At 42.0% G+C, this 19,510-nt stretch overlaps 3 protein-coding genes across 5 annotated transcripts; 1 reads left to right on the top strand and 2 right to left on the bottom strand.

Moving 5' to 3' along the window:
* Positions 1 to 203: 203 nt before the first annotated feature.
* LOC131142327 (high mobility group protein B2) lies at positions 204 to 4,827 on the bottom strand. Of its 2 annotated transcripts, none has more exons than XM_058091667.2 (5): positions 4,682 to 4,827; positions 1,896 to 2,055; positions 1,177 to 1,325; positions 922 to 1,096; positions 204 to 833 (listed from the first exon to the last, which is right to left on the bottom strand). In XM_058091667.2, the coding sequence occupies exons 2-5, from the start codon at positions 2,040 to 2,042 to the stop codon at positions 660 to 662; spliced, it is 645 nt and encodes a 214-aa protein (XP_057947650.2). In that variant the 5' UTR covers positions 2,043 to 2,055; positions 4,682 to 4,827; the 3' UTR covers positions 204 to 659. The 2 variants fall into 2 exon arrangements, with proteins under 2 accessions (XP_057947650.2, XP_057947649.2); XM_058091666.2 differs by lacking the exon at positions 4,682 to 4,827 and adding an exon at positions 2,785 to 2,953.
* pmm2 (phosphomannomutase 2) lies at positions 4,388 to 7,866 on the top strand. Its single transcript, XM_078793116.1, has 8 exons — positions 4,388 to 5,218; positions 5,420 to 5,531; positions 5,896 to 5,972; positions 6,054 to 6,145; positions 6,232 to 6,331; positions 7,106 to 7,181; positions 7,280 to 7,395; positions 7,574 to 7,866. The coding sequence occupies exons 1-8, from the start codon at positions 5,144 to 5,146 to the stop codon at positions 7,676 to 7,678; spliced, it is 753 nt and encodes a 250-aa protein (XP_078649242.1). The 5' UTR covers positions 4,388 to 5,143; the 3' UTR covers positions 7,679 to 7,866.
* Positions 7,867 to 8,705: 839 nt separating this feature from the next.
* On the bottom strand, positions 8,706 to 19,087 carry mtmr7b (myotubularin related protein 7b). Of its 2 annotated transcripts, none has more exons than XM_058091654.2 (14): positions 18,826 to 19,087; positions 17,489 to 17,614; positions 16,960 to 17,122; positions 16,697 to 16,854; positions 15,539 to 15,667; positions 15,033 to 15,167; positions 14,811 to 14,943; positions 14,594 to 14,703; positions 13,844 to 13,969; positions 13,089 to 13,138; positions 12,674 to 12,874; positions 11,687 to 11,821; positions 10,842 to 10,968; positions 8,706 to 10,271 (listed from the first exon to the last, which is right to left on the bottom strand). In XM_058091654.2, exons 1-14 carry the CDS (start codon positions 18,847 to 18,849, stop codon positions 9,903 to 9,905), a joined length of 1,986 nt encoding a protein of 661 aa, XP_057947637.2. In that variant the 5' UTR covers positions 18,850 to 19,087; the 3' UTR covers positions 8,706 to 9,902. The 2 variants fall into 2 exon arrangements, with proteins under 2 accessions (XP_057947637.2, XP_057947638.2); XM_058091655.2 differs by having other exon boundaries at positions 10,071 to 10,271; positions 10,796 to 10,968.
* Positions 19,088 to 19,510: the final 423 nt, after the last annotated feature.

Genomic DNA, 19,510 nt, shown 5'->3' with positions numbered 1-19,510 from the left:
CACAACGTGATGCAGGGGTACGTGTTAAGCCGCCATTAGCAGCTTCCCTTTATAAGATGCATCACACTATCCATCCCCAAATGCTCATTTCATATTAGCATGCAAGTAAAACCACTCAAGTAGAGCGTGGTAAATGCAATGCAAAACGGGAGAATTTGTGCTTCATTTCCATACATGGGAAGGACTGCGCCAACCACACCTGATTCAGCAATATACAATTTTTTTATTACAAAAAAAGTGTTCTACATGAAAGTTTTAACATTAAAATGGCTGCATTTTCAATCAAACAAGACATCTGCTAGTCAAATGACAGTGAACAATCAGCACCACTAAACATAACTAAGCAGTGCTCAGAGAAGCAAAACATCTCTTTAAAGGCTTGCTGCTATACTGCTGTCCAGACCAGGTTCTCTGTAATAGAAATCAGGTACACTGAATCAAAAGTTGTTGTTTTAATATAGCAACAAGAATCTAAAGACAAAAAAAGTTTAAGAAATTACGGGGACTATTTGAGAAACTAAATCCCTGAATTTGATGAGGAATACAGGTCTGCTCACCCATAGAGACTGACCAACAGGGACAGCAGGTTATACGGTTTGAATATGCACACAACAAAAGAACTTAGCTTAATGCATTACAAACATCACATCCAAAACCGCTTAATCGTCATCTTCATCGTCATCCTCCTCTTCATCATCTTCCTCATCTTCATCCTCCTCATCGTCGTCATCGTCATCATCAACTGGCTGTGCTTTTTTAGGCCTGCCAGGGCCGCTCTTCTTTCCAGCATCAGTCTTCCCTGAGCCACCTGTCGCTCTGTAAGCGGCAACATCCTGAGACAGACATGGTGGAGCAATAACGTGGTGGTTAATAAAGTGGGGAAAATGGGGTACAACAACTTAAAAACAAAAAAAACCTCACCTTCTCATACTTCTCCTTCAGTTTGGCAGCTTTAGCCTCATATGGAGCCTTGTCTTTGGCACTCTGTGTAGCCCACAGCTCACCAAGCTTCTTGGCAATGTCACCAATGGAAATACCAGGGTGGTCCTCCTTGATCTTTGGGCGGTGGTCCGAGCAGAAGACAAAGAAGGCAGAGCTATAGAGAAGGGGGAGACGTTTTAGTGCCCCAAAAGTATAATTTACATCAGAACCAAGATATTCCCCCCACACACTTACGGTGGCCTTTTGGGGGCATTGGGATCCTTCTTCTTCTTTCCTTTTTTAGCACCTTTAGGAGGGACGTAGGACTTCATCTCTCGATCATATCGGATCTTGTCGTTCTTTGCCATCTCCTCAAACTTCTGCTTCTCTTTGCCAGACATTGTCTGCACAGGAACAGCTCATCAGCTTGGTCTCCAAGCATGTTAATATACAAACATTTTTAAAATTGCCATTTTGCATGCATCCAGCAGTGGGTGGCAAAGAATGTTGTACGGCAGTCGTACCCACCGTGCCATAAGATCAAACCCAATTCCATTTAATTGGCCAGAGGTTCACTGTAAATGTACATTTATGCCAGAAATAAACCGTGAAAGGCAGAATCATTACAAGTTCTTCCACTGGATGGCAGAAGGTACATATTGTATGTTTCCACTTTTGTTGATATGTCATGAGTTCAAATGTAAAATGATAATAATATAAAGTGTGCACATTGTCTCAAAGAAGATTACTACTACTCAAAAGGCAACAACAACATGAGCATTCAAATATAAATAGTGTATTCAGGCTGTAATTCCTAATTATAGTATGAATTAAGTAACACTGGTGTTAACCAAGCATACATGTGTTAATTTTAGCACAAGTAGTTGAAAATAGGCAAGGGTAGATATAAAATGTGACATTTATAGAAATATTGCATCAGGAGACAGACCATCAAGTTAGACTTTGTAAATTACCTTCCATCTTTCTGAGCACTTCTTTGAAAACTCTGCAAAGCCCACACTGGTTCCTGGGTGTTTCTTCTTGTGCTCCTCACGACAGGTTGCCACAAAGAAGGCATACGATGAGGTTTTCCCTCTGGGCTTATTTGGATCCTTTGTCATTGCTGCGTTTTATCTGGAGATGTTACCAAATGCAAAAACACAGAACAAACGTTCAGACGACCCACTTGTGAAAAAACTCTAAGCTGTTATTAAAACGAAGCTATGGTTATTATTTGTTGTTGTATCAGTTTCGATGTATGTGTTTAAAAACGTAACTAGTGTTGAACAAGCTTTCCGTAACACAGATGGAGCATAGCGAGACTGAAAGATGTTTGATGACTCTCTAATCGGCTTTCTGCCTTGGGGGGACAAAAAGACGCGACTCCATTTTGTATCTTCCCGCCTAAACTACCAGTACAAACTTGTTTAACAAAGTGACGGAAGAGCCCTGGCTTTCCCCTAAAACGACGATATTTAAGGCTTTAAACCGAGCAAATACTTATAGTCGTGAACGTAAGGGCAACGTCCATTTAGTTTGTTCTATTTTAAAAGTTGAGCGCCCTGCCATTGTACAAAGGCCTACGCGGTGAACCAAATGGCGTTTGAGCTTCATGTTGTTTACCAAGAAGCCCACAGTCAGCGCAGTTTGTGACAGACTATACATGTTAAGTTCAGTAAACATTCGTATTAAAGTACGCACATTAAATATTTATGTTGACAAATAAACTTACATTTGGAAATATCGGTTGGTATACTATATTTAAACCATAGCAACAAAGAGGATTAACGACGACCCATAAGCCCTTTACAACATTTAACGCGTAACAATAAATATAAAGAGACGGGAAAACAGTGAACTTACATGTAAGCGGGGACTCAAACTGTGGCGGACTGAACCGAGCACAACGCTTAGCGGTTTTACTAGCACAAGACTGCAACGTCGCACTAACTTGCTTACAAGTATGGCCACAACTCCGCCTACCAACAGCTGATTGGTCAAATGCGATTAGTTCAATTTGAAAGCAGCGCAAGGGACAGAAAGACACTTTGTGATTGGTCACAATGGAAGAAACGAAAACATCAAGTTTTTTTGGCTTGTCTGTGCATTGATTGGTTCATCGGGGTAAGGGGTTTTAAACACATGCCGCGAAATGTTTGTTTGTCGTTTTAAGTTAAAATTAGCTTGTTTCGAGCGTTTGTTCTGTAGACTTGACTCCGATACAATAGCGCCAGATAACCTTTCTTCAGTGCTTGGGAGTCTACTAAAAATGATTACCAGACAGACAGACAGATAATATTAATAACATAACAGTAACTCATGTAAGTTTTTCTATGTATTTCATTGCAGTAGGGGTGACAACCAATTGATCAAAAACATAGTGTGATCAATCAGTGTGATTGTTGAGCCAGTACTATATTTTTAAGGTGTCATGTTCAGTCAACAATGGTTCGGATCATTCATTTGTTCCAAGCCTCAATGACAAGCGGTGACCCAAATTGCAGAAATAATTCAACTAAAACGCCAAAAATAATAAAAAGTAAGTCGAATTTTGTGACATTTGTCTTGGTCTAGATCACTAAAAAGTCAGAAGTTCAGATTGGCTACAGTTTCTCAGATATTGTATTGGGTCAAAATAGGACATTTATGCAAAATAAGGAAAAACTGGTAGTTTATCATAATGTACAGTTTGTCTGCAAGTAACTAGTTCCATCTGAAAGCCTGTTTGCACATTCCAATACATTCATTTTAACGTCTAGAGTTTTGACATAAGTTTTGACATATTTGCAGAAATCTCTCTCTTGGAAGTGGACAAAAATGCATGCATGTTGAGAAATTTCATGAACGATAGCCGAAATTGACTTTAGCATCAGAGTTTCTTGGAAAACATTTGGAGGGATGATTGAGACGAGATCAACTGCTCCGAAATGCCAGGTATCTTGGGATTCTAGCTGCACTGATAAGCCCCTAACTCATTTAACATGAAATAGAGCTGTTTATTTTCCCTAAGAATACATTTTTTTCACTGTCCATCGGAGTGGCCTTCCTTTGGGACCCTCGTAATGTTTTTTTATGTTGTGAATGCTCACTGGAAGTGCTGAGTATTGGATTTAGTTCCTTGGTGGGGGTGTCAAAGTTCATGTTTGAAAAAATAAACTTGTCTATTGGCGCAATCTGATTTCCGCGCAAAGCGTGCTACGGAAGTGAAATTGTAGTACCCAGTCTCATCTATCTGGCGTCCTTGGTGTTTAGGCATCGACAACAACCTGCCATGAGACTTACGTGGAACTAATGCTACCAGCAAACCCAAACTGCGCGTGCGTACTTCAGCCGCCATTTTGAGGGCGGGAACGACGGTACGCCGTCTGTGACAAAACACATTTGCGTATGCGGTTACTTCAAAGTAGGGTATAACATTTGACCACTCAATATGCTGATCGTAGAGGCCCTCTTATCTTTATACGGGATCGTTAGTCAAATGTGTTTAAGCTTAATTCGCTTACTATTAGTTTTGTCTTTGCTATTTATCGCGTATTGGAAATTCACTTTCTGTGGGTATTTCCTGAGCAAATGTAATACACAATTGCAAAAGTATCACACTCCAGGAAGTGGCATCCCTCGAACAAATTAATATATTTAGAGTAGAATCAGCTATCAGTAATTACCAAACGGATTTAAACAAGCTTATATGTAAACTGCTAACTGTGTTCCAGAGGTGTAGTGTCGTCCCAAGTCGATTGCTGTCCTGTTGAGCACTTACCCGGAAATGACGATTACAATATTTATCCGTGTTTCCTTTGTCCTCGTCTCTTCTTTAAAAACAACAAAAAACCTTTTTCGCTACGTATCCAAAATGGCGATGACTGAGTGTGATTGATGTCAAACTCTGCAATCTCACAGTTTGGGCGCTTTCAGTGCCCAGCGTTTTGTTGTACTTCCGTGTGGAACACGCTCGTGCACTTAAAAGTATGTAAGTACACGAATTGGGACGGAGCCTCAGAGGCAATCGGGTTTCGGTGATATGGTTTGTCCTATTGGGATTGCCGTAGACGCGGTGACACACAGCAGTGTGGGCAGCCAAAGAAGACTTCAGTAGAAATGTTGTGGACGACAGGGATTTTGGTAGCGAAAAGCCAGACACAAACCGGGACCCTTGGCCACAGAAGAAACGAAGATTAGGTGTAGTCTGTGTTCTGTGCTGAGGTGAGAGCTCTGGGACAAGATGGGAGAAATAACCGTCGACTCCAAGACGCTTTGTCTCTTTGATGTTGACGGCACTCTGACGGCTGCCAGGCAGGTAAGAATGAATCCGTGTTCTGTATGAAAAGGGTGTCAGGAAGTCGCCGGGGTATGGAAATGTTACTCATTTTAGCTGGATAATTTTTAATAAAAAAATGTACATTTTATTTATTTTTTATGTTTTTTAATTTTATTTATTTACCTTTATCAATTGCAGCTAATCTGTACATAATCCCTATACGCTTCCATTCTTTTCCAGCCTATAACTGCCGGGATGGCTGCGTTTATTGAGACGTTGAAGACTCGGGTTCGTGTTGGAGTGGTCGGAGGGTCCGACCTCTGTAAAATCAAAGAGCAACTCGGTGATGATAGTAAGACACGCATTTGTTTTATTTTCACTACTTTGCTTGGTCAGCAGGAGGTGCTAAAGGTCTTTTAGTAGTCCACTAGTCAGCCATTGCTTCACGGCTTGCAGTGCCATCGGATCCAGGATGAACAGCCAGTGCTGATACGGGTGGAATTCATGTGTCGGAATTTGCCGATACCACCTGCGGAGAAATATGATCCATCTAGCAGTAATGACATTTTGCTTATTTCACACGCAACTTTCACAAAGTCAGTTGTTCCATGACTTGAAACACGACTCATACAGCCCTGCTAGTCTGCTCCGCTAAGCTAAGCTAAGCTAACCCAGCTATTTTAGAGTTGATGACTCTTTGCTTTGTGTACATGCAGTCATCCACAAGGTGGACTACGTGTTTGCAGAGAATGGTCTGGTAGCCTATAAGGATGGGAAGTTACTTTCCGTGCAGGTAAGACATGGTCTCCACCACCATTCAGATGTTCACTACAAGTTTCCTGAGAGGTTCTTCATGTTTGTGTGTTGTTTCCAGTCCATCCAGGCCCACATGGGAGAAGAGCTGCTGCAAGATTTCATCAACTTCTGTCTCAAATACATGGCCAACATTAAACTGCCCAAAAAGAGGTGGGTATTTCACTCCTCCCCTTGGTGTGGTCCATTGATGTCTTAAAGAGTTGGTTGAGATGAATTCTCTTGTGTAATTCTTACAGGGGCACATTTATTGAATTTCGTAACGGCATGTTGAACGTTTCCCCGATTGGGCGCAGTTGCAGCCTGGAAGAAAGAAAAGAGTTCTATGAGCTAGACCAGGTAGCGCACCACCTGCACTCAAACACAGCAGTTTGTCAAGACAACACGCAAACTTCATTGGCAAAGCGGGTGTCTGTACTTTGGACTTTCTAGATTCTAGTTTAGAAGAAGCAGTTGACACTTTCCAGTGCCAGGAGAATAAAATGGAAACATGACGGTGGTGGGGAATTTCAGAGTGAATGACTCAAATTGAAAACATCTGTCTTGGTTTGCATCCATTTTTGGTCAGTGTACAATATAGTCTTGTCACGTTAACTCATTCAATATGAAAGCTGTAGTTATACATTTTTATAAACTCGAACGGCCGATCCCAACAACACATTTGTGTCTTTAATATTGATTTGTTTTTTGTGCGTGAGGCAAAAAGAAGTGACGACTCAACTCTTCACTAATGTATTTGACTTCATAGCAATTTCTAAGCCATTAAAAACGGCCACAAGGTGGCAAAAGTGCATTTGAAAAGAGCTTGGCAGAGGGAGGACAAAGCGAGAGAGCATGGAGGAGGGTTGGATGCAGAAGGTTATGCATTGTAAGGGCATTTTTGTGCATGTACACACACATAATTACCAAAGAGCAGTAAAGGGTACAAACAAACTTTCTCTTTCTGGTTAGAGTAGGTTTTGGTTAGTGTCGGACCTTCTGAAAGGGATTCATGATGCTAACCAAGGTTCCACTGCACTTACTTCTTCTGTGAGCAACATTCAAGTCATGTTAGTACCCACATCCAAACACCCTCCAAAACGTATATCTTTTGTGTTTTTGTGGTGCCATCAGAAAGAAAAAATCCGTGAGAAGTTTGTGTGTGCTTTAAAGGAACAGTTCAAAGGAAAAGGATTGTCCTTTTCAATCGGTGAGTCATAACAGGTCGATGCCATAAGTTCCAGATCTGGCTCCATTTTTTGTGTAATTTAAAATGAGGTCAATGCCATGTTTTTGCTGACTCGACAGGAGGGCAGATCAGCTTTGACGTCTTCCCTGATGGTTGGGATAAAAGATACTGCCTGGGGTTCTTTGAGGGTGACCACTATTCAACCATTCACTTCTTTGGTGACAAGACTGAACCCGTGAGTACGCTTGCTCTTTTTTGGATTACTTCAGACATCGATTCTTTATTTTTGGGTGGGAGGGGGTTGACAAAGACGCCACAGATAAATGAGGTGTACAAGTGATGGCACTACATTGCTAAAGGAGGAAGACACAATGAGCTCCTAACTTGTGCTTCAAATCACATCATCCCCTTAGGGAGGAAATGACCATGAGATCTACAGTGACCCTCGCACCGTCGGACATGCAGTCTCCAGTCCAGAGGAAACACAACAGCTTTGCCAGCAGCTTTTCCTTTCATAAAGGAGAAGCTGTGACGTATACCTCTTCTATGGCAATATATGCCATGTATGGCTATATCTTTGAGGTTAGGGTTATTGATGAAAAGATGCCCTAAAACGTGATTATGAAAATATTCCACCGTTTGAAGTACAGGCAGTCCTTGGGTCATCAACGAGTTGAATGGAAAAAAATAAAAAGTCCTTACTTTATCCTTGTGGCTGTCTCACAGGCCTTTCTACCATATTGAAATAATGTCCCAGGCTAGTCTGGAAGGGTAACCTCCTCTTCTCCACCCCAGATCTCATTGTGACAGCGCACCGAATACATGACCCCCTCTCACATTCATTCATTTTCTACTGCTTATCCTCACAAAGTTTGCAGGGGTGATGGAGCCCATCCCAGCTGCCTTCGGGCAAGCGGCGGGGCACACCCCAGACTGGCCGCCAGCCAATCCCAGGGCACATATAGACAAACAACCATTCACACTCACATTCATTCCTATGGTCAATTTGGAGCCGCCAGTTAATGGCTCCAAAATCCACGCATGCACGGGGAGAACTCGGGTCTCCTATCTGAGGCCTGCGCGCTAACCACTCGTCCGCCGAGGAGCCCTTCTCACATTCAATTATTTTTACCCTTAATGATGGTCGCCACAGTCCAGCCTACCAATATTGGTCCTTTCTGAGCTTTTATGTTGATTCTTTGGCGCACTGCTGCTTGGAAGACATAATCAGGGTATCTGTGGCGTCTAAAATACAATCTTTTGAATTTAAGGCCTTAAAATGTCTTTAAATGATCTTAAAATGTCAATTACAATTTTGAAATGTGTTAAAAATGTTTTCATGTTAGTGTTCCAATTGAGCACAAGCAGCTAGCTAGTGTGCTGTGCGTGCGCCACAGGCCTCCCATTTTCCTTCATGTCCTTTTTTCATTTATTTTTTGCCAGTAGTACAGATGTGAAATGGATTGTACATCACATTCATTATGAATTTGAAACCCACACCCACTCGGGACATAAATAGGGAAACTCCACAGCAACAGTTTTACAGCTGAAGAAGGCTTTTTACAGTTTCTAGTAGTATTTTAGTTTTGAGAGCAAACCAGCAGCAGCATCCATTGAAGCCCATAATGGCGCTTTCACTCATCAATGTAAAGTTAAAGTAAGATAATGTTTACTCTTATTGTAACCTCAATGATGGCATTTATTGATTCAGCATTTTTACATCAACAGATACGGATACAGAATACACACCACTTCACATCACAGACGTGTAAACTATAACAAAATGCTATCAGCTGTTCCTCTCATCTCTCAGTCCCACCTAAATTAAAATGTCAAGTGTATGTTTAGCAATAGATGTATGAAATCTTCTGTCTGTGCTCCAAACATGACAACAATGCTGGAAAGCTGATTCTAGCATCTTGGAAATACCATTCATTTGTTGCAGTGTTTGTTTTCGTGAAGCAGCATAAACCTCTAACTAATCTTCCCACCAGCCAGAAAAGCATCAAAAAGTCAAGTGTTCCTTGGAACACAATGAATAAATAAGTCAATTATATTGCACAACAAGTCTTTGACGTAAACATAATGTAAGGCCCTGCCTTACATTATTCAAGAGAGTACAGTGGCATGATTCCACTCGGCGAAATAGCATTATCACAGCAGAGATCGTAAGAAAAGCAAACTCTACATCGATATTGGACGTTTCACTTTTTAGGTAAGAGATGTATTTATCCACTTAAGCAGGCTTTGTATGAACTAGACTCTGTGATGACATCATGATGACAGAAGCTACTGGGGATCTTTTTGTAGGTTAGGTTTTCCATCCATCCATTTTCTGTACCGCTTATCCTTACGACGATGCTGGAGCCTATCCCAGCTGTCGCTTCAAATATCTTTCAAAAATCAATGTTTGTATTTGACCCTATTTGTCAGCTTACACGACACATGTAGTGGCCCACAGTAAAGATGAGCACCACAAAAACACTTTATAAAAGCCTTTGTGGTGTGAAATATGAAGGTAGACTCCCAAGTCCCTGTGGTCGTCAGGAGACAGAGGTCCTCTTCACCAGTGCTTGTCCGCCCCCCCAGGGCTGGTGTCGCTCACCCCAGACTGTCCTAGACCAACCAGGCTGAAGGGATGAGACCCTGATGACCTTAGCCCAGGACCACCAAGCTGCCAGGTGAGTCAAGTCAAGGTTTGAAGTAAATAAAAAATATTTTTTTTCTTCGGGGGAAACTATTTCATAAGCTTCTTTGATGGAGGTGTTTGAAGAGGTTTATGCCAGTGGCGGTGAAGTCTACCTGGGTCTCCTGGCATTCATCCCCAGCATCCCCAGATGAGCTGAGATCAGCCACACCCGATTCTGTGTCGCTCCAGTGGGAGAGGTCATCGCCACTGAGGGGCTGACCTAGAGGCAGAGTTGGGTACTTCTTCTTAGTTTTCCCACTTACTGCTTCAAGGGTGCCGTGGTCCTGTGCGGGGGTAGGGACTGGGACTTTGTATGCTGGGGGGGGGTCCGGCCCACAGTCTCTCTGCTGCACGGGCAGGATCCTCCTTTTAACCTCGGTTTTCACCCACATGATTGGCTTCCCTGTCAGCGCAGCTATCCTCTGCAAGAGGGAGCACACCTACATTCACTTTTCATTTGGTCCAATGTGGTTGGGATCATCTAACAGTACGTCCTAATCACATACAATATGTATTTGGAAAGGAGTATCTGCATAAAATAGGGTGACCATATTTTGATGAGCAAAAACCAGGACACTCAGGTCCAGGCTACAGTACTCCAATCATACTGGAGGTTTACGACGCCTCATCATTCCCAGGAATCAGAGGATGAACTCGGTGTGTATATTTTGCTTTTTCTTGGCAACACTAATTCAAAAAGCCGCTCATGTGGCAGCCTCACAGGGATTACATCACATGCAGAAGAGTGCCTTAAGGCCAGACAATTTCATGACAAAGGATGAAAACCGAGACATTTTCATCACTTTCTAAAGAAGTAAAGAAACCTGGGATGGCAGGACATTTGGTCACCAACCATAAAACATACCATGGACGTTCAGTTGAAAGAAGATGTAAGCCAAAGATGAAAAGAAAGCTTTATAGTGGTGCCGTAAGTGTTTTTGTATGCCTTGTCTGGAGCCTGGGTGGTGGTGGGCGGTTCCTCCTGGTGGTACCTCCTGGTGATTGGTCAGTTCCTCCTCCAGCTGCTGGGACTCCGCCCTCACAGCAGTCAGGAAGTCAGCAGGTGACTGGCGAGGGGATGTGGACCGCTCCACATGGTTGTAGAGTCCCTTCCACATTCTTGACAAAAGTAGAGGAAAAATGTGGAACCTTGGTTAGCATGCGCCGCGGTTAAATTTTGCCTTGGTTTGAGTACATTTTTCGGTTAGCATACAATATGGCACACATCATGTCATGTTATGAATAGACTGTGTGTTAATAACACGCAGCGTATTCATAACATGATTATCCATGATTTCTTATTGCATAAAAAGACGTACGTACGTTTCGGTTAAAGTGCAAAGCATTAATGATGCTAAGGTTCCACTGCACTGGCAAATATGAATACATGTGAATGAATATAGGTCCATGAGAGCAGAATGATTCTTATTGAGAGAACAGCGGGCTGCTCGGCAGCCGAGTTGTCAGCGCGCAGACCACACAGCTAGGAGATCGTAGTTCGATTCCACCCTCGGCCATCTCTGTGTGGAGTTTGCATGTTCATGTTCATGTTCATGTTCATGTGTGGGTTTTCTCCGGATACTCCGGCTTACTCCCACATTCCAAACACATGCTAGGTTAATTTATGACTCCAAATTGTCCATAGGTATGAATGTGAGTGTGAATGGTTGTTTGTCTATATGTGCCCCGTGATTGGCTGGCCACCAGTCCAGGGTGTACCCGCCTCTGGCCCGAAGACAGCTGGGATAGGCTCCAGCACCCCGCGACCCTCGTGAGGATAAGCGGTAGAAAATGAATGAATGAGACAACAGCAGTGAGTGATGCTGCAGTGACTAACTTGAAGCAGTAGGGGGTGGTGTTGGGTCTCAAGACGCCTTGACATTGACTGAGGTCAGCCTTGTACAAAGGATTCATGAAGTTTGCTCTGTCCTTCCACAGCTGAGGCCACACACAGTGACTCCGTTCTTCAAGCCTGTTTCGAACACAAAACAAATCATTAAGCAAAGACAGTAACATCTAAAGATGCTATTTATTTGACTGCATTGGAGACAGACATGTGAAATGAATTCCTCTTGTTGAAATGTTTATCCACATAAAATATGCTTCCATTTGACTTAAACTAGCAAGACTAATCTACAAAATCGCACAAAATGAATCCTCTGAGACTGTAAAACAATGGCAATCCTACGTGCTTCTACTACAGTTCCCATCAAAGCTAGTGCCACGCCTTAACTACAACCAAACCTTCAGAGAGCCAAAGGATTCGTGAAGCCAACACAAGTCTGATAACTGTGAAATTGGATGATTACATGGCTGTCCATTTCTACCATTACAGTCATCCACATCACGGTTTGAATTTGGTATTTCCCCTCTATTGCGTTTTTTCAGAAATATATTAATAAATCATGCTGTTTTATGGTTGAACACAATCTCTTATTAGTCAGAAAATATCCATACTTAAGCAAATTGAATGTATTTTTGCCTACATTAAGTATTAAATATTAATACTTAAGTATACGGTAAGTATAAAGAATCTACTTTGTGGAAATTCACTCATCACGGTCGGGCCTGGAACCAATTATCTGCCATAAACGAGGGATTACCGTACTTCCCAGTGTCCATACTGCTGTTTTCCCTTAGACTACATTTTGAAAAGAATCACATACAGATGAGTTGTAACCAACCGAAACCTTTACAAAGCAATACCAGCATTTTTGGACAGGGCTATCTCATGAGCAGAGACCTTCTTAGGCTTGTAAAACTACAGGTTCAATCGTAGCTACTCAAGAAGTGTCACGGTTCTGTGTGTGCAGTGTATTTCTACCTCATATCCTTACGTTCCTTCTGACAGTTGCCGAGGAAGGTCCCGTACTGGCAGGAGTAGACGTGGGTGTGTACGGCAATAAGGAAGCACTCGTTAAACTCAAAGGCACATGGGAACTGCTCAGACAGCTGCCACACACACTCCAAGAACTGATCAATGACTGGGGACACCTCTTTAGGATCACCGTCCAGGTGGGCATACCTACACAGACAAAAGGATTCAATAATCAGAAAGTACATTGTGTATACCCAGTAAAAGAAAGGATAGATCCAGACAGAGCCTGAACAAGACTTCAAGCCAATTCCAAGGCACATGATACCATCATTCATTATGCAAAAGTCAAGATTGCCTTCTTTGGCGTTTATAATACTGACGTCAATGCAGCAATGAGTTCGAGCTTGTAACAATTACAGACCTGTGGGAGAACTTGTGACCAAAGGAAATCCAGTCTCTTTCTATTAGTACCTACAGTACACGAGAGAAAAATACATTGTGTTAATATAAAAATACATCATGCACACATGTGGTACATCATGCAGGCGGGACTGAACAAAGCTCCACTAACAGTCCCACCAGTAATGGAAGGAGGAGGATTGCAGAAAGGGATCAAAATTATAAGGGATCAATTATATATAAACTGACTTGGTTTGGCTCAGCTACCAAACTGGTCCACAGAGAAAACCATCAGGACCAGCCTGCATTCCATAGAGGAACGGTCCAAAGCTAAGAAGAGGGTAGGCAACATCTCTGCGGACTGCTCACAACTCACCCCCAAACTGGGGAGGCGATACAGAGTACAGAGCAGTGTTCGCCAAAACACAGAAAAGTAGTTTCAAAGCACACCCTCACCCCCACAGGCTGACCTTTATGCATGTACATACATACGTATATGTACTACTTCAATATTTATCTACACTGCTACTTACACCAAATAGAATTTGACTACATACTGTTCTAGACATTACACTGTGAATTTATAACCAGTAGAATTTTAAACACCATAATCATAATTATTCTATTATATTCTATGTAAATATTGATAGGACATTTTTTGTATGCACATTAGCTTGCTGCTATCTCGAAAACATCCTGGGTAGCAAGTAGCCACCCCTTAGCTCTAAACCCCTGGGAGTACCAAGGTCTAAAGAGAGAAGTGACAAGGTGTGTTACCATCAGTCCTTTGATGGTACGGTAGAACGGGTCCAGCAGGAGACTGGCTACAGAGCAGGCCTGGGCTGTGCGGTCCCAGCCATCTGAGCAGTGCACCAACACACTGACCCCTTCATCAGCAACTGCCTGCAAACAGACAGACGTCTTAAAAGCATGTTCAAAGTAGCACTTCACGTAACAATATAGGACGCACTACCTTAATTTAGGTTGGAAACGTCATATATGATATACTGTCATTTTCACTCTTTTGAAAGTTTATAAGATACTGTTTTTGAATTATGTTTTGCGGCTCCAGTCTATTTTAGTGAGCGAGAGGGTAAAATGGCTCTTTTGAAAGGAACCCCTGGTCTAACGGTACAGGTAACCCATTGTACAGTCAGTACCTCCATTTTTGGCCTCTCTCTCCAATAAATGAATTCTCCAATAAAAACTCACATCCTCCAATAAATAAATAAAAATATCGACATAGCAGGATGTGGGGGCTACTTTGATGTGTACTTACATATTGTACAAACAACCCAATGTAAGTCAGTATATCGTACTATGAACTATATACAATGTTTCTCTTTAGGAGGGTGCAAGTGCAACAAGAGTTTGAACAGGGTGATGATTTTTCATCAAATCAAATCAAAAAACGCATTCCGTCAGGGTGGATTGTCCTGTGCAGGATGGTCCGAACAGTACTGTATACCGTACCATCCCTTGTATATATACTATACCGTATGTATGTGTTAGAGCGACTGAATATACCCTAGCGATGAAGACTCCTGCATCCAGAACAGCTTTAATGTGTTTCAGCCAACCAGAGTTTTCCAGACCCCAAAGGAAGTCAGTCATTGATGGAGATCGCTTTTCAGTCACTGATTAAGGTAGAGGAAAATGTACACACAGACAAGCACAGCAACATATTAGCAAATACAGTAGTTCCTCTACTATGTCATTGAAATGGACACATAGTCATATTTACCATCAATAATTTTCTGCTGGCTGTTTCTCATCACATGAATGTTTTCTATGCCAATGAAGTGCAGCTTGATGTTGGTGTAGTGGTCCTCGTTCTCATATCCTTTACCAGCAGCTCTATTGGCCATGGCATTTATCTGGACACATTTATAGATTTGCATTGCAGTTGCATTGGTGTAGCGCTTCCTCTCTGAAACAGTGCTTGTGTGAGTGACGGGTGTGTTACTTTGGGCCTTGTATCCACCACATAAATGTAGTCACATCCAGGATTGGATTTCATCACAGCCTGCAGCATCATCTCATCCTCCTGACAGCGTCCACTGAAGCCTGACAGCGGCTGACTACACCTGCACACCGCCGCCTAAAGGGCAACAAAACTTCACATCAATACCCTATATGTAGTCGACATCGGCAAGAAAGCACACAACTTAAGAAAGCAGGGAAAAATTCAAGCCGATGCGCAACATCAAGTTCAATGCAGGACTGGGGCAAGCCAAAGCCCTTATAAAAGGCAACAAGGAGCTGGACAAATATTGAACATGCGCCATCTACACCATTATGGAAGAGATCATCGCTCATCGTCAATAATCGTAAAAAAAAAATTACACATTTAAGCAAATGCTACATATCTTTGACCGAAATGAAGCATGTAACATACTATAACGTAACTTACTGATAATGTCTGAAACAAACAAACAAACAAAGCATAACATGTGTGTGTGAAATACTGACCAGTGTGTCCTGGTGAAAGTATGTCAGAGCAGGAAATCGTCCTCGGCTCCTGAACCGTGAGCTGCCCACAATGACGGCCGGTGTGGCAGACTTTGGAACAAACAGCTCTGACGGATATGTTTCACATATCTGGGAAGAGACATACAGTATACACGTATTGGCATAAACAATGCAGAACTAAATGTACAGTATTTATGATCTCATTGTGATGTTACTATAATGCATTTGCAAAATGGGAAATTGGTTGGTCAGAATAAATAGAATACTGCAGACAGAGTTGTGTTTCAAGTATTTTGGTTCGGTGTTGAGAGTAAAGGCGTAATGCAGTTACGGTAATCTAATGAATGAATATTTCAAACATTATAACACTGTTAGCATTACAGACAAGAGAATGTGCCACCAACAGCTAGAGGCGTCACTCAGCTCATGAGACAAGGCAGTTGTAATGGTAATAGTAATAGTAATGGTAATGGTAATGGTAATGGTAATGGTAATGGTAATGGTAATGGTTTTATTTCATTTCAACATGCATCAGATTCCAATTGAGTGCATCCCATAATCAGTTCCCAGTTCCACATGTCCAAAAGGAGTAGGAAGAAGCAAAGCTTATTAAATCCTACCCCTCCATCTGGTACTTTTACAATCAGTAACATTTGTTCACTTCCTGCTTTCCTAATATAGTTGAAGTTTTTTTTTTGTCACGTAGCAAAGTACTGGGTGATATGAGCATCCAATGCCATAATGGGTACCATAGTAAGTGTCAATATAGTGATATATATATAGCACATCATGACTGGTTCAAGACTCTTCATCCTTGTATTTAGCAAACATCAACTGCTTGTATTGTTTCTTGAATTGGCTCATTCTTGTGCATTGTTTGACTTCCTTACTCAATCCATTCCATAGTTTGATTCCACATACTGAAATGCTATGGCTAGCATAACGTAGTCCTAGCATAGAAGTGTTTCAAATGTACTTCTTCCCTGAGATCATATTTCTCCTCTCTTGTAGAGAAGTATTGGATGACATTTTTAGCTAATTGGTTATTTTTTGGGGTATTGGTTGTAGCTGCTCATTTGAGAAAATGGGCTAAGCGTATAACTTTAGACATTCTTGGAGAAGATGTTGGTGTAAATGCCAAGACACAGAGCAACTAACCCTGTATTCTCTGTTGGCTGCTGTAGCGACCCAGAGGTTATTTGGAACACCCATTCTTTTGTAGTCGGCCATGAGGTCTATGAAGTTCCATGACTCTTCTCTCTCTTCCTTGTTCACATTGGGATTGAAGGACAGACAGTATAGCTCACTGTACTTTTCTGAAACGAGAGCACATTCCAAAGAAACATTTCATCCTTTTAATTCTTAATAAAATAATCTGGTAAGTAAAAGACATTCTGTAAAAGCAACACATAGGCACAAACCTGGTCGTGACAACCTCAACAACGAGGTATGAATATCGAAACAGTCTTTCTCCTGCGGGATGAGAAGCTGAAAGATCCTGAAGTCTTTGCAATGCAGGATAAGGTGGCTACCTGCAGGGGTGGTGGGCAACCTCTCCACACTACTCACCATGCTGTGCAATATCTGAAACATACACACACATTTGTTTTGTTTTTTAATATCATCATTTTATGTGTGTGAATGCTTCACCAGTTCATATTTTCTGTCATTTTCATTGCTTATTATTCCACTTATTCTATAGGGTGACGTGGCTCAGGAGCTGGAGTGGTTCCTAATTTTGATGATATCTGCTATGATGCAAATTGAAATTGTCTTGGAGTGTTTTTTCAACTATCATGACTTGTGTTTGGATGGAGGGACATTTTTGGAGTCCAACCTGTTAAGAGTAAGATAGGCTTGGCAACAAAGCAACCACTACACCTTGAATAGGTCATGGATTAGTCCCAGCAGCTCATGGCAAAAACACTCATTCAAATAAAAGACATTTACCCAGATTTCCTTGCATGTCTCAGGGTGCTTCTCCATAAACATGGTGTGTGTAGCAGAAAGGTAGAGAGTCCCAATGCTGGCTTTCCTCTGGCCCATCGACCGGTCCAAGAGATGCACATTTTCCACCTTACAGAAGTACACAGTCAATGATTAGTATTATTGTCATATGTCAAGTGTCACAAACCTTAATCACTTCTCCAAAATCATCAAAATATTGCATATTATAGTTCACTCTTTCGTAGTTTGAATCATGTATCACTAAAGCCCTCAGCCTTGCTTGGTTATTCATCCATCTTGGATCACACACCCATCACCAAATCTAATCTACACAATGCTACAATATCCTGTAAGGCACATTTATTTCGGCAACTCGAATCAGAATGTTACACAAACTATTCTGTTAAACAGTAAGTTCCATCCTGGCCACGAAATAAGAAACAAAGGAAGCTGATGTGAAAGGGGTAAAGGTGTTAACAAAAGCGAGATCACAGATAATGGAAGATGTTGAGAAGTTGCTTGTGGTGTGGATACCCTCCTCTCTCTCACCTCCCCTCTTCCCTATATGCTCCTCATCATCTTCTCAACAAGTCATCAATAAAAGGTAAATATTCATTTATTCATTTTATTCCTCATTATTATTTCACAATATTTTCTACATGTAAAACTATCATTATTCTCTATAAAAAATGTCATATTTGTGGTTGTCTGGCATGGATGAATTGACTTTATATGAATGAATTAAAAAGGCAGGCCAAAACCAAGGCAGCCGTGTATCTGCAATATCCACTTCTTCTACTGTTTCTTAATAACCACCATAGTTGAGGGGCTGCCTGTCTATGCAGGTCTGAGGTATGGCTGGGAGTGGGAGACTGGAGCCGACCCACGACCCCTGACCAATCGCAACAGAGTAGGCGTAGTCGGAGAGGGAAGGCTGCGGAATCTGATCTGAACTTTTCAGATTTGTCTGTAAGACATCTTGAGATTTAGGAGTGTTTTATTAAAAGAAACGTACTGCGGTACCCCAGTTGAATCCAATATCAGTATAAAAATGAAATGAGCATGATACGATGCCTTTAATGGCGATGGTGTCAGTGTTTGGGGGGCCCCCTAGTGGCAGCCACTTGGGTCGCGCAGAGAAGCGTCCCCACAGTGGTGTCGAAAGGATGGAGGTCGGACGCTTGTGCTTTTTTTTACAGGCAGCTTACATGGCAATTTGAGATATGAGTCTGTTCTGGGACGGTGAAATAAAAACAAAGGAGGCAAACAAATGGTATAACGTGCATACCAGTATCTAAGACAAGACGTTGTTGGGTGTTAAAAGGTAAAGATAACAATACCTTTGGCGTCCGGATGTGCTCCATCACTGACAGCCAAAATGGTGGAGATGGAGAAATGGTGGCCAAACGAGTCTTCTTTTACAGTCGGTGGTCAAGTGCCGTGTATTCTCATTGGCTGCTGCCGGACAATGTCCTGAGATGTATTTTATGGCTTTCGTTTCAATAATTTGATTGGTTATGCCGAAATGAAGAGCAACCCTGCCGTTGATACTCAAGCTAACCATTAACCACTATCACTTGTCTGAATGGGCAGCTGCAATGATAACACTCAGAACATGACTCCGCTAGATTTCTGCCACAGCTTTTAACTCAAATCCGGTCATGGCTTTCAAAATAAATGTCTTCTTCTCGAGGTGAAGATGTAACTGTAAGCACAGACATTCTCTGCAGTGGCGCCAACAACAAGACATACTCGTCAACCCTCCCGTTTTCACCGGCAAAGTGTGGTATTTTTCATTATTTACGGTGAACCCCCGTTTTAATAGTCTCGATGTTTTTTCAGCATTTTAACTTGAATGAAAAAAGCCCCTGATACCGGAGCAGGACAGCTTCCGGTCCACTCGGCAACACCGGGACTCAACACATCCTGAGATGGTAAAGTCCGGCTTCAAAATAAAGGTTATACGCCAGTATAATAACGGAATTTTACAATTACCGGAGCAGGACAGCTTCCGGTCCTCTTGGC

Source organism: Doryrhamphus excisus, linkage group LG9 (genome assembly GCF_037039965.1).
Source record: "Doryrhamphus excisus strain RoL-2023G ecotype Guam linkage group LG9, RoL_Dexc_Guam_v1.1, whole genome shotgun sequence".
NCBI classification, from domain to species: Eukaryota; Metazoa; Chordata; class Actinopteri; order Syngnathiformes; family Syngnathidae; genus Doryrhamphus; species Doryrhamphus excisus.
Note: the sequence above shows the minus strand (reverse complement) of the source record. Positions and strands in the feature narration are given on the sequence as shown.